Source organism: Aptenodytes patagonicus, chromosome 15 (assembly GCF_965638725.1).
Source record: "Aptenodytes patagonicus chromosome 15, bAptPat1.pri.cur, whole genome shotgun sequence".
Taxonomy (NCBI): Eukaryota; Metazoa; Chordata; class Aves; order Sphenisciformes; family Spheniscidae; genus Aptenodytes; species Aptenodytes patagonicus.
This window is the reverse complement of record NC_134963.1, coordinates 13,078,181-13,092,543: the sequence shown is the minus strand read 5'-3', so window position 1 is coordinate 13,092,543 and position 14,363 is coordinate 13,078,181. Positions and strand designations below refer to the sequence as shown.

The window sequence follows — 14,363 nt, the reverse complement described above, 5'->3', positions numbered from 1 at the left end:
GGGAATAGCACTGACTAACTCATGCTAATGCAGGGTCCCTCAACCATGTAGAATGAGCTTCAGCTAACCAGAAGCAACTTAATTACTTCTGTTTAATGGTTTTCCACCTACATGTTTATCATAGTTCATGCTCTTGAAAAGCACTGAAGAAACAGCTCTGGGGATGAAAGGCTGCTCATCTCATAGGTAATGGGTGCTGCAAAAACTCTTTCTGAAAGCTTCTGTGCTGCACATATCCAGGATGCCTCCATCCAGGCAGGGTTGTCTGGCTCCTAATGATGTGACAGTTCAGGCTCTGTGATTTTTTTCCAGTGCTTGGGATTAGTAAATAAGGGGATCCCTTCGCACCAGTTGAAAGGGTAGGTTTTGTTTGGACAAAATACCCCAAACCAAAAGCACCTCAAGGCTGCCCATTCCTTTATCTTAAGGCAGGAAATTAGCAGTAGATGGGAAGAAAACTCTGTTGCACACACAGCTTCTCTGAAATGTTTAAATGATTGAACAGGAGCAAGAGGTTCTTGTATCAGATTATCAAGCTCTTGCAGTGTCCAGTCCACCATAAATCTTGGTATCAAAACCAAAAGGACACACCCTTCCTGCCACAGCCACATGCAGCATTGGCCACAGCACAGCCAGGGCAAGGCTCATGAGCCCTGCAGATGGAACACAAAAATGTTCTCCAAATCCAGCAAGGTTGGCAGGGGGGTAACCTAAACGTGGGCAGGAACAAGCTCATCTTCAGTTGTGCATATCCACTGGTCACACATTCTCTAATGAGGGACAACAACTGACCAGATCCTGCATGGATGTGAAGGTGCTGGTATTTGCACCAAATAGTTAATAGGCCCTAAGGATTAGTAATTACACAAATAAATATATGGCTAATTAAAAAAATGTTATCCTGTACTTTTTACTTTCAAACTTCTTGTTCCCAAGAAGTGAATCAGGCCTCTCATCAGATAATTTATAGAATACCAGTTTCCATAACAACATAATTGCTCAATGAAGCAAAAATACCTGGCAGAGTTGCCATTATCATGAAAAAATTGACCACAACAGTGAGTGAAGGAGGCTGCATTAAAACCAAGATTGCTTCATGTCAATGTGGCCAATTACAATCCAATAATGCTAGATCAAAGACCATCGTTCCTAACATGAGTCACTATGAATTGCAGCATGTACACAAGAAGCAGAGCGAGACAGTAGTGAACAAATATTTTTCCCCACAACAAAGCACAAAGTCACATCTAATCATTTAATGGTTGCAGAACTCCATGGCCAACACTATGACAGGTAATTTTAGGACCTAATGGTTTCCTATAGAGAAATACAAGCAAGAACATCTCACTTAGTTTGTGTCTTCATATGAGCAAAGGCACAGGCCACTTTTTCTTTTGTAATAGGAGTGTTTGTTCCACAAAGACTTGTCAAACATTGTCATGTTGTAAGATTCAAGAGGGAGTAACTCACACCCACTGCTAAGAACACCTACTTCATTAAAAAAAAAGCAGCCCTAGTCTAGATGTAGATCTACATCTACCCCTGGAGCCATTACATCTTTACTCCTTCTGTGGACTGCAGAAGCAGCAAGCCCAGGGCCAGGTTTGTGTGAAAGTGCTCAGGCCTAACACCTCTCAAATGGGCCTGCGGTGCCCACCCTGCATGGCCCTGTCCCAGGTCTGCTCGGGACCGTATTGTGCTCACCGTGTCCCCGGGACATTTTTTGTTTCTTTGCAGCTTCTCCAGCTGCGAAAGCTTGAAGCAATGAGAAGCGGTGCTGCAGCCACTCTGAGTAGCTTATGTCTGTAACACAATGGTGAAGGCACGCGACGGCAATCTCTGCAGCTGGTGCAAGAGTATGTGAGGATGGGAGCCCTCCTGGGATAAGTGTTGGAGGATTGTCCTGGTAAGAGGGAGCCAGCTTGGACCCTGTCTGTGTCCGGAGTCTACCTGGAGCAGGTTAAGTCAAGAAGGAGCCCTAGGTGCAAAGTAGCATGTATGTCATATGGCTGGTCAGGGCCAGGTGTGAAACAAAGTCATATTGCCAGTGTGGTACCCCTAACAAATCAAGCTGGCCTGAAATATTGGCCCTGCAACTCCACTAGCTCCAGAGTAGTTCTGCTTGTTCCCAGGACTCTCAACTTTGTTCTAGAGAGACCATTACAACAGCATGCTTCCAAACTTCACACCTCAAAGTGACTAAAAGCTATAGTACAAAGTATTTACGTCTCTAACTCATAGATGTCTCAGCACGATATTCATATGTGCCATATAACAAGTCAAAACTATTACCCTATTCTTTTCCCTTTGCATGCCTTGTTCCTTACATGCAGGCAGTAGGGTGAGCACAGTATGGTGTCAGCTCTGTCCTTAGGCAGTCCTGAGTCACCCAGGCCATGCTTTATACCCTTAGCAGATAAGGGATTTTTCCCCTGACTTCGATGTTATGAGTCACCTTGATGGATGAGTGCTTTTTCTGCTTTAACTGACGTAATATTGATAACCCTGGGAAACAACAAACTTGCTGGGAACTCTGTGGGGATCTTGAGCCTTGGGAAGAATCAGGATGGTCTTTTATTTTACTACATGTTGCTTGGCTAACACTCATAACAGCTTTCTTCTCCCTCCTGTTTAACCAGAAATTTCTGTTCTCCCTTACCAACCTCTGCAAATACACTTTCCCATCTTGTATTTCCTCCACCCAGCACCAGGGAAAATCTGGGCACACACATACTGGATAGCTTTGGACATTACAGAAGCAAAGAGGAAAAGAAAGGTTGCACACGAGTCTTATCTTTGGCTTTGCAGTTCTGGCCTGCTTCGAAAGCGAGACATGTATGTCCTTCAATTATTCATTTGGGTAACTGCAAACTCTGAGCAAACTCTCTTAGGCTGCCTGCACCTCTTGCTACCCATCTTGCAGCAGCAGGAGGCTGTGGTACACTGAAACACCTCAGCACGGAGGTACACAACCAACCAGAATAACTAAAACATTTGTCAGAAATAAAGTGCAGTAAAGCAAAGAGAAGAATAAAGCAATTGATCATTCAAAAAGATGAGAGAGAGAGAGAGAGAGAGAGAGCGCGTGCGCATGGCAAAAGAAACCTGATAGCTTGTGCCGCCTCCCCTAGAAGACTATCAGCCCACTGACAGGAAGATTAACGATGCTTGATGGGAATTCCTCTCTCACCACAGTCAGCTTTAAAACCACAGGACAATAATCTGCTTTTACAGGTTTGCCTGTGGCTTTCCCGCAACACATCTTTTTCTCCCCTTACTCTAAATAAAAAAGGATGATCCCTTGCAGTGCTTGTTTTCTGAGTGCTGCCCTCACAGCTGAGGTGAAAGCATTGATTGAAGCACTTGGACATTTATTGGATTTGTGGCTTTTCTGATGTGTGAAAAATGCTTTGTCCTGCTTAACTTGTACAGTCCTACATACTCCAGTATTTGTTGGTGTAACCACCAAAGGTCCAGACCCTCTGCCACACTTCCTTTGTGAAGAGACCAACCAGTGAAATCCCTAGAAGGCAGAATACTAACGTCAAAACATCGGTTTTGAGATATACTTGACACTGGGCTTGAAGAGCCTGCACAGCTTAGAGTTCACCTCTCCTTGACCCTCTAGGGAGGACAATACACATTGCGATATCCGTACCTTAAGCTGGATTGCCTGTTTCAGTACCTTGCCTCTTTAGGAACCTGTTTAGCAGGGTGAATTGCACTGGCAGATTGCCCTGAATCACGCCTTGAGTGAAGTTTTCCAAACATCCCCATGGCTCATTTACGGAATTGGGTAATCGTGGGATGGGGAAAAGCAAGAAGGGGAAATTACTTAGCAACAAAGTCAGTGCTGTCCTTTTTCCCCATACAGGATAGAACGTTCTGCTACTTGCTTTTCTTTTACAGCCCTGTAAGTTTTTCACCTGAGCAAGAAAAGAATGATTGCTCCTCTTATAGGCAATCTTACACCACCCTCTTATATCAATGCTTTATTTTCATCCTCGTTTCCTAATACCACAGAGAAGGCATTCATATGTCCTGGACAAGGTGACATTTTTGTGTTATGTGATGACATCACTTGCATCAGTCACTTGCTCTCAGTTGTCTGTGTGCCTGAATCAGCCTGGCCTTTTTGCATTTTCAGAAAGGGTCATCCCTGTGGTGATTTCCATGCTGAAAGATAATTTGCACTGTACACACAGGAACCTTCCGCACTGCAAGAGCATCAGCTCCTGAAATGCTTGATCTAAGTCTCCACAAGAACTACCCACTATTTGCAGTTCTTAGTACCTGAGCAGTGAAGTCTCACATCAGGCTTGAGCAGTGCAATTAAAAAAACCCCTTGTGTTTTACTTGTTTCACTTAATTCATTCTTCTTTTTTCTAGGCTGAGGTTCTCCAAAGGACATAACCAAGCCTAACTAGGGGAAGAAGAGCAGAAACGGGAGTCAGGTGTCCACCTACGGACAGCAACTGTCTCAGCTCTCAGCTGAATTACACTTTAGGATCCTAACGGGTAATGCCACCATATAACTGTAAAGAAACTGTACTGTTGTATTCTTAACAGTTTTTCATGGATATTTGATTGGGATAACACAAGATAAAATACTAGTAAAGTAACATACAAAGCAGTTTTAAAAAACAGTAACCTAATATATTTCTAAAAAGTCAAATCAATAATTAAATTCACAGGACAATAGATTTTTCTTTGAAGTGGAAGTTAATAACAAGTCATGCTGTGAACAAAGCTTTAATCCAAGGTTACTCCGGATAACACTGTCATGTTTTGCAGTCAATAGGCCCCAAATGAGCATTAAGCTCATATAGCTGCCTGACTGAGATGGTGGCATATCTACGATACATAGCACTGATTTATACGTGCTTTTTCTCTCCATCCAGACAATAGCTTTTTTTCCCTCCCTATCCTAACAGCTGCAGCTACGGGTTCTGTTTCAAGGCTTTGTTTGGGGGATTAAAACCATCTCAGTATAATCTCTTTCTGTTTTATACACTGAAAGAAGCATTAGAGATGAAAATTAATGCCACAATGGATTTCATTAATCACACCAGAAGGCTTGGTTTGCTGTAGTAGGCACTTCCAGCAGAAGGTGCTCACAATCAGTTTAAATATTAAACGCCCTCCTCTGTTTAAATAGCGATGATCAAATCTGTGAAAGCATGGTTCCTGCATCGGGGTAGGGGGATTCTTTTAAAAGGGCCAACACTGTTCAAATCATCTCACCTTATGGTGAGTCCGGCTTTCCAGCAACGTAAGCGTCAGTTGATTGCAAGAACAAAGGGTCTAGCAAAATCGGTGCCTGCGGGAATTGCTGTGAGATAAAGAAGGTGTCACCTCTGGGTCACCAGCGCAAAAGAAATCAGGGGCATAATAGCCAACCGTTACCATCATGGGACGGGTGCTGGCAGGCAGCATGGCACAACGTACCAGGTCTCTGCCTGGTCTTTGGAGAGCAGGTGCTCACATTACAAAAAGCACCACTAGCATTGACTGACGCTGCCAGGAAAAGGGCCAAGTATCGACAAGTCCTGCTAGCTGGGCTGTTGGGGCGTATCCCCCACGAAAGGCTAAGCCCCAGTGGCAGATGGCTAGAGGGAAGTTTGCATTACCACAATTCATGCTTTGACTGTTAAGAATAATCAGCCGTTCTCCAGGGCCCTGGGTCTGACGTGAGGCAGGAGCCAGCCCTGCTAGAAAACTGCATCAGCCATCAACTGTCCCAGCCAAAAACAACCCTGGACTGATGTGTTGGGGCAGTTGCATACAGATGAACATGGTCTAAGTGAATCTTCTGTAGGAGGAAGGAAAGCAAGCCCCATGCAAGCAGAGTCTAAAGAGAAAAGCTGTGAAATTCATCATTTCTTTCTGCAGAATCTGGGAATCAAAAGCACAGGTTTCCTTAAAAATGCTTTTGTTCAATCACTATTAAAGCCTCGCTTGAAATTAAAGCATAATCAGAAATTGAGGAAACGCAGTCTTAGCAAACGTGACAATATACAGTTTTACCCCACCTTGCTCTGCCTCAGCCTCCCTCCTGTGGCAAGAAGGAAGGTGATGCCTGGATCTAAAGGGGGAGAAAGTCAACAAAACCAAAACTGAAAAACCAACTGGTCCTGCCCCCAATAGAATCTCCTCCCAGAGAGAAAAATGCTATGAGCAGAATTGACTACAACTCCCAACGTTCACTGAGGCTGCTTTTAAGACAAATTTTATCCGGGAACATCCTAAACAATCTGAAATTGAAAGCAAGCCCCAGTGGTTGTTGGAAGCTGTAGTCAGCTCTCCAGGGGTGAACTAGTGAGTAGAAAGATCCTGAGAGCTGCTCTTGTAACCAAAAGAGCCCCACTAGGGATCTGGAGGAGCAGGTAGCAAGCAGGAAGAAAGCGCTGTGCCCCTTCGGGGGTGCCAAGCTCCCTCCTTGGGCTTTTCAGGACACCGCAATGTTTCGGGGGGATTTTTGGCCCGGGCCTGCAGCAGAAACAGCGAGAGCCGATCGCAGCAGGCGGTTCCAGCAGGCACAGCAGGACCCGTGCACAGTTGAAAAGCACCCCCACCCCCCTCCAAACACAGAGCATCCGCCCGCCGCGCGCTCCGAGCGGCCCCGTCCCTGCGCCGATGAGCGCCGTGCGCGGGCGCTGCCGCCGGCGGGGCCCGGCGCCGGGGGGCGGGGGCCGGGGGCGGCGGCGCTCCCCGCCCAGCAGCCGCAGCCGCGGGCCGGGCGCGGGGGGCGCAGCGGAGCGGCGGCGGCGGCGCGCAGGGCCATGTCGGCGCCGTGCCTGCGCCTGCCCGCCGCCGGGTCAGCACCGGCGGAGGCGGACAGCGCCGGCGGCATGGAGCCGCCCGCCGCCGCCGCCGCCGGGGCCGGGGCCGCCGCGGCCGCCGCCCTGGAGCTGGCCCTGGAGGAGGAGCTGGCGCTGCTGGCCGCCGCCGGGGAGCCGCCGGAGCCGCCGCCCGCCGCCGCCGCCCGCGACCCCGAGCTGCTCTCGCTGATCCGGCAGAAGGAGAAGGACCTGGTGCTGGCGGCGCGGCTCGGCAAGGCGCTGCTGGAGCGCAACCAGGACATGAGCCGCCAGTACGAGAGGATGCACAAGGAGCTCACCGACAAGCTAGAGGTGAGGCCCGGCCGCCCTCCTCCCTTCCTCCCCCGGCCCGCGGCGCTCCGCAAGGGCCCCCGCTTCAGGGCCGCGGCCCCCGGCAGCCCCGCGGTCTTTCCCCGCGGAAAGCGGCCCCTTCCCCGACAAATGCTGGGGGCGGCGGGCAGGCACGGGCCCTGCCGGGCAGCCACGGAACTCCCTGTGGCCACGATGGGGAAGAAAGGGTCTAAGAAAACCCTCTTAGGCCTGGGGGAGGCAAATCTGCTGTTCTTCCCCCTCCCCGGCTGCGAGCTGGCGTATCGGCCTGGGGATGGGCCACAGCACCTTGCTTCGAGAGGTTCCTGTGGGTGCTGTTTTGCCCCAGGACCCGGGTACCACCTGGGCGAGGAGACGTGCGCTGTGCTTGACTCATCACGGAAATGCCTCGGAAGTTAAATTTATACAGCAGGTACTGAGCTACAGAGCATATGTAACCCCTATGCTTAAGCTGTTGCGGCTAAGGCATTAGGCATGGCAGGAGATAAGCCCTAATGATACGTCTCTGTTAGCTGGTTGCTCTGAAAAATACCTACAGGTATCTGGAGAGAGCTGTTTGCCAGGAACTCGGTGGATTCAGCTGTTTATTGATTTTTAAGGATGAAATAGAGCTATTACAAAGAAAAAGACTTGTGCAGGCAGCTTCTTTTGGAACAACTCTCTTGCACAACTATGTAAGAGAGCCACTATCACCCCCACTCTTTTTCTCAGAGATACTCTTGAAATTGTAATTCTCCCAGCAAGTAATACTGCTTAGAAGACTGAGAAAAAGCCTCTCTCACATTTCTGGAGAGAGTTTGAACAGTGCTGGATTAACACTCAAATTTCAAGTCACAGCCCTAGACCAGTTCTTTCTGCACAGTCCTGCGTATTCCTGTGTTCCTTCCTCACAGACTTACATCTCTCAAGTTCAAGGGGATTTGTGAAATTACTGTATGGCCTTTGTTCTCCTGACAAAATTCCTCTGTATTATTAAACTTAACACTTTACCCTAGCTGATTCCTTCCTCTTTGCAGGGAAATCTTTCTGCATTTCTGATAGAAACAATACTGAAGGTGACATTTGCTCAGATTGTTGTTTAGTGGCACTATTTGTCAGATTAAAATTTCCTAGAGCATTAAAATTTGCCAGAGCAAATATTTTCAGGTTGATCTTTAAGCAAGAACAGACGTATGTGGCGTTGTGCTGACGTGGTTTTCCTGATGAGTTGGAGTAGAACCTTTCCTACCGTTAAAGGAAAAATGCACAAGTTTAGGTACTCGCAGAGCTGCCTGTTAGGGAGTTCGGGAGTCTCAAATACCACTCGCTGTTTGCAAAATGTAAAGATGAAAAGGAGAGGGGAAAAACTATGACTTTATAGTACTTTAAATAACATCCCCCAAATGTTTACCTCTGCTCTTACAGGCCCATTCAGAAGGTGAATGAAGGGATGGTAAACGCAGCCAATTGTTTACATCTTTTCATCCCATTACTATCGCTCTAACTTTCCAGTTGAGTAACAGATTCCTGCTTTTCAGACTACCCATCTGATAGGAATTAGTGTTATCTACTTAAGGGCCAGATTTTTTCCGCTGGGTTTGGCAGATCTAAGATGGTGCTACTTCACACAAAAAAAATCAAACCTGAACATTAATCTTCTACAACACAAGCCTGGTAATCCTAGCCTCTGCAGATTAAATGTTGGCCTCCTCCTGTTGCCACTGAAGTGAACAAAATTTCACAGTAAGCTTTTCAATTTCAGAGGAGCAGGGAGGAAGGACCCACATCTGTTACCTCCTTGCCTATGCTGAGAACTTTCTGACGATGACCAGAAGCAAAGTCTCAGATGAGATCCTTGGTAACAATTGCGCCTGATATAGTGATGTTTAAGTAGCATTTAGGAGGAGAGATTTTCTCCCAGTTAACAGTTCAAAGTTGGTTACAAGAGCTCACTGAAGCCTCTCCATTTCCCAACAGCCAATATGCTGGCCTGCTCCTCTGGTGCTTTGCCCCAAGACTAAATATGTTCTAGTTTTGTGGGTTCATTACTGAAGTGCAGCATTCCTGCCATACACCTACTCTGGCAACTCTTTGACTTCACAGCCTGAATTCAAATTCATTTCTAATCATGGGATTTAAGTCCTGTAATAAATTCTGATATGTGGTCCTAGTCAGTTTTATCCTCTGCAAGGGATTAAAATAGCTAATACCTCTGTTTCTCTGACACAGAGAAGCTTGCCATGTCCAAGCATTTTACATACAGTATGAACCTTCTTTATCAGCTGGGAAACTCCCCCTTGCTCTCACCTCTTTAAATGAGGACCAGCCCATCTCAGTTAAGTTGAAGAGAAGCTGTTTTCAGAAGAAAACGTCTTCTAGAAAGCAGTTCTGTGTAAAAATCAGTGAGCAGCTGGTGGATGGAGAGACACTCAGAAAACAAGAAACTCCCCTACTGAGGACAGCAGTTTGCCCTGTCATCTCTACATGAAAAAAACACCTATCCAGATCTGCAGCCATGCAGGTGCTGGGGTGCGGGCAGGTGAGGGGAGACAGCTGCTGGGAGAGGAAGAGGCAGGAGGAATCAGGCAGCATGTCCAGTCTGGTTTATCCTCCCTCTTTGCAACAGCCTCTCTGCACCCCACTGGTTCTGGTTTCTCCATCACAACAGAATAAACTTGATATTCTTCGCCTCCCTCTGACTCCAACCTGTGTGATGGCTGTTTGGAGCTGTATGTAGTGTGGATTTTCTTTTGCAGTAAAGGACTAAAGTGGTTTTTAAATGATTGACAAGGCTTATTGGTGGCTTCTAAATCACATTTGAGTACGTCTGGGGAACTTCATCTGCAGTGCTGCTCCTCAGCAGGCTGAAGTTTCATCTTCCATTTAGAGAAGGCCCTGGATCTTTCTAAACGTTGCCTAGCAGTGAAGGAGACAGAGCTATAAAAGACAGCATTTTCAGTGTGCTGCTGAAAGTGAAATTGTGGCTGCTCCAGCCACACTTAGGCTACAAACAGGATTTCTTTGCAATGGTTGTCATGGGCCTGGTGCTGGGATCTCATGCCTACCTATTGCATTAAAAATAATTATAATGCTACTTAGGTCTCTCATTTGCAAGGGGTGCTCACTCTTTTAGTGACTGAAACACAGGAAAATACTTTTGCTTTGGGCCAGTGCTTTTAACCAGCCTTTCCTCACATTTGAGGGTTTTCCAGAAAGTCCTGAATTTGCAGGAAGATTGGGAAGGGCACAAGCAGGGTGCTGCTACACTGCGCTGGAAGGAGCACAGGAAAGGATTTGGAGATAAGGTCAAGAAAGAGAAAACATGGCATCTTCTGCAGAGCAAGAGGTGGAAAATTAGTGATAACTCAGGCCAGAGGGCTGCTGGAGAAGTGGAGAGCTTTGACATTCAGACCTGCTCGGGAAGGTGGCAGAGACCCTGCAAGGGAGGCTGTGTGTCATCAGCAGTAGGCACCCAGGGGAAACAGCCACCTCACAGCCTGTGTTTCTAACAAGCAATAAAAAGCCACTTCACATAAATGCAGTGCAATTTTCTTTTCCTCCTGGCAGGTTTATTTTCCCCTCCTATCATAAGTGCCATGGGGATTGCTCACTGGGGGATGATACCATGGGAAAAATGGGTGAGTGCTGCCAGTGCTGGGCCCAGTGGGTTTCTGTTCTTTGCTAAGACACACTCCTAGAAGGCTGGTGAATCCGATAGAGAGTAGCAGCAGGTTATTCGGGGGGACAGAAGACAACCAACAAGGAGAGGGCCCCTGCTCTTCAGGTTTCCCTGCTAATCTTGGGACATGCCCATGTCTCCGATCTGTGACTGTTCTGCAAGTATGCGCATGGCTTCGGTCACCAGGGGAAATTCAAGCTCAGAGTTTCAGAGCTGGGATTCTTTCAAATGGGCACAACATAAATCTGTTTTGACCTGATTTGCAGCTCTGTTTCAGTCAAGCCCTCATTTAACTGAGCCTGTAAAACACGTGAAAGTTCCACCAGATTCGTGCTGTCCCTTGTTTTCCAGCCAGTCCTAAGCAGAGCAGAGTCTCCAGAACTGAGAGTGGTTTCTAAAAAACCTGCAACCCAGAACATGCATGTACATAATGCCTATAGAAACTACCGCATTGCATCCATTGCCATTCCAGAGCAGACTGCATCAAACAATAGAGTTACTGTGCACTATCAAACTACCAGACAACTAATTAGGTCAGGAATAGAAGGAGCAAATGGATAGATGATTGAACTGTTGTTCATAAGACCCATATGACAAGAAAGATGCCTCATCTAGATTCCTCATCAGCAGTAAGGATACAGTTTGTGTAGTTTTGACTATAAAGGCAATTTTTAAAAGAATTATGCCACTGCCTACTGAAATATTGCTTTGGAGTTAAGCTAGGCTCTGCCAAATCAATTGGCCTGCCTGACCTATATATTCTGCCTATTGACATGCAGCCTGCTTTACTCTTTTGGCAGTTGTTTCAGTAAAAATTCAATGTGCTGATCTCCAGAGCCCAAGGACAGGCCAATTGCTGGAAATGGAAAGCAAGTTTAGTGCCACGTGACCTGTGCTGACATGGGATTGCCACCTCCATGGTATTGTCATGCTCTAGTACCATCCTCTTTCCTGCACAAAAGGTTTCAGCCCTAAGCACAGAGGAGGAAAAGGAGGCAGTGTTCGCTTTTTCCCTCCCTTCCTAACCTCTTCTCCCCCCTGTTATCTAGCACCTAGAACAAGAGAAACATGAACTAAGGAGGCGATTTGAGAACAGAGAAGGAGAATGGGAAGGAAGGGTGTCTGAACTGGAAAGCGACGTGAAGCAGCTGCAGGATGAGCTGGAGAGGCAGCAGGTTCACCTGCGTGAAGCCGACCGCGAGAAGACACGGGCCGTCCAGGAACTCTCCGAACAGAACCAAAGACTCCTGGACCAGCTCAGCAGGGTGAGTCACCGCAGCACAGTGAGGGCAGGCACCCAGCCGCCTTGGTCATGGGAAAGGCTTGCAGCTCTGCTATAAACCACCATTCAGGCAAACGAGCAGGAAAGCTTCCTCTTTAAGGAAAAAAAAAAAATGGTTCTGCATCTGATCAGATTACACGGGTATCCCTATAAAACATGCTGCCTTTAAACTGAATTTTACACCTTTAAGGAGTGCTGCGTTTCATTGGCAAAACAGTTATGTTTCTGGGTTGAGCGGTCATTTACTGCATATATGTCTCTCTCAACTGTTTTTGTATCTAAAACTGATTCAGAAAATCTGTTTCTAATTTACAAATAGGCTGAACAAATGTAGCACACAAGAAAAAGGCTAATCTGTGACAGTGAGGTGAAAGGCTTTTTGCTGGCCTCCCTTTTTTGACATACATTGGCTATAATGTTGTAGAATTGAACATACCATGTCATTCTAAGATGGTGTGTTCCTGCAGATAACTTTGCCATGGTTAGGTGTGTGAGAACCTACTGAAATTCCTTGGAATGGCATGTTTCAGCAAAGAGCTTAACTTGCCTCTGAACGAAAGAGGATTTATAGTGAGGCTGCTACAAATCAGCCTAATTGACTGAATACTTCCAGCATGGGTTTCTTTCTGACAGCAAGAGACTTAACAGTTTCTGCCTCCTCCCCCAGAATTTAACCTGTCTTCTAGAATTAAGAACCTTGCTTTTTTTCTACCCACTGGACAGTTAGTACAAACCATAATTTTAATGCTTGAGAACACAGTTACTCCAGCAGATGAAAGCATTTTCTTCTCACCAGTTCCTTATCCCCAAAATAGCATAGAACAAAAACACACACCACAGACTCATGCTGAAGAGGCCCATCTAATGTTGTAAGAGCACATTTCAGACTATGCTGCCAGAGGTGAGTCTGTGGGGCTGACGCAGGGATTGCCTAATGGAGGGTCGAAGCCTCGATCACAACACTACGACCAGAAGACTATGAAATGGGCCAAGTGTACAGGTCTCTTAATTTGTCTTCACTCGATATGGGTATGCAGTTTTCCTGTGCCTCTGGAGGTGAGAAGAGCAAGTCCTGGGTATAACACTCTGTACCAGCACTTGAGGAAATAATTCCTCATTCTGCTATAGATTTTCTTGTCAAGTACTAAAAAAAGCCACTTAGTCTGTGGATTTGTTTTTCAACTGGCTTTAAAAAAAAAAAACACAGACCCCCTAACTTCCTTAACTCAGGAACACTGCTAAGTTTATCCGTGTTTTTAAAGCAATATTTGCCAAGGTAGCAGAGGAACTAGTGAAGATCTTTCACCTCTTCTCTGGGCAAAGCATATTTCACATACAACATGGATGAGAGATTCCACCCAAGCCCTTACAGAGCTCCTGTGTCGTGTCAGGCTTCTTGTCCAGGGCTAAGAACTTGGCTCCCATCAGATTTGGTGACCCTCAGTGATTTTCTGTGTGTGCACAATTTCCATCATTGGCTGGGAAATGTAAGATTTGTTCTGGTCCCAGCATAAGCACAAACTGAAAGACCAGTCTAGAAGACAGGAGAGGAAAACCAGACAGCTTGCTTTGGGCTTTAAACCGCATGGGATTATCCTCACATGACACTTGTGCTACAGGAGCCTCTCACAGCCCAGATGCTCAGAGAGCTGCTCAGCTAAGCCTTGTGGCAAAGGAACCACCAAGTTAGGTCTACCAGCATGCAATGTCCAAGCATGGGTTTTGTTCCCTTAACTCCCTATTACTGCCAGAAATAGTCTTCATCCACCCACTTCAGAACTGCCACATCCTGGGAAAAAGTTGAGTCTTGGTGCTGCCCTCGCTGCTCCAGCCCAGTCCTGCTCCCAGCTTGGAGATGAGGACTGTTGTTCTCCAACACAGATGAGGCAGACTGATAGAGACAGTTTACGCTTGCCGAGGCACAATTCAGTGCTCACTGAGTTTGTCACCTGGCCAAAACTTGCTAGTAACTCAAATATAGCAATGGATATAGCAAGGGTGTAAACAGTCTTCCTAGAGTCATGAGAATCTGGGCAAATTGAAACAGAGTTGGAACTGGTCTGTTGTCATTCACTCAGGGCTTTGGTTGAGGCTTTTTAAAATCTTAGCATTATATTAGCATTTGATTACTGGGTGCTTAGTATTCCACACTTGCTACTCCATAGTGCAATTGCAGCCTTATTTATCTGGTCTCTTATTCTGAAGAGGTTATGCATGTAATCCTTGAGGCAGTGGTAGTGCTTAAACCCTGCACCCACATGGTTCTGGCTGC

The 14,363-nt window shown here is 46.6% G+C and overlaps 1 protein-coding gene across 1 annotated transcript in view; it reads left to right on the top strand.

Annotated features, from left to right (window-relative positions):
- Nucleotides 1-6,431: 6,431 nt before the first annotated feature.
- BICDL1 (BICD family like cargo adaptor 1) overlaps nucleotides 6,432-14,363 on the top strand; it is a 54,718-nt gene continuing 46,786 nt past the window's right edge. Inside the window, exons 1-2 of the mRNA XM_076352969.1 lie at nucleotides 6,432-7,133; nucleotides 11,859-12,074. Coding sequence (XP_076209084.1) covers nucleotides 6,462-7,133; nucleotides 11,859-12,074 — 888 coding nt within the window. The 5' untranslated portion in view covers nucleotides 6,432-6,461. The remainder of the gene's footprint in view (nucleotides 7,134-11,858; nucleotides 12,075-14,363) is intronic.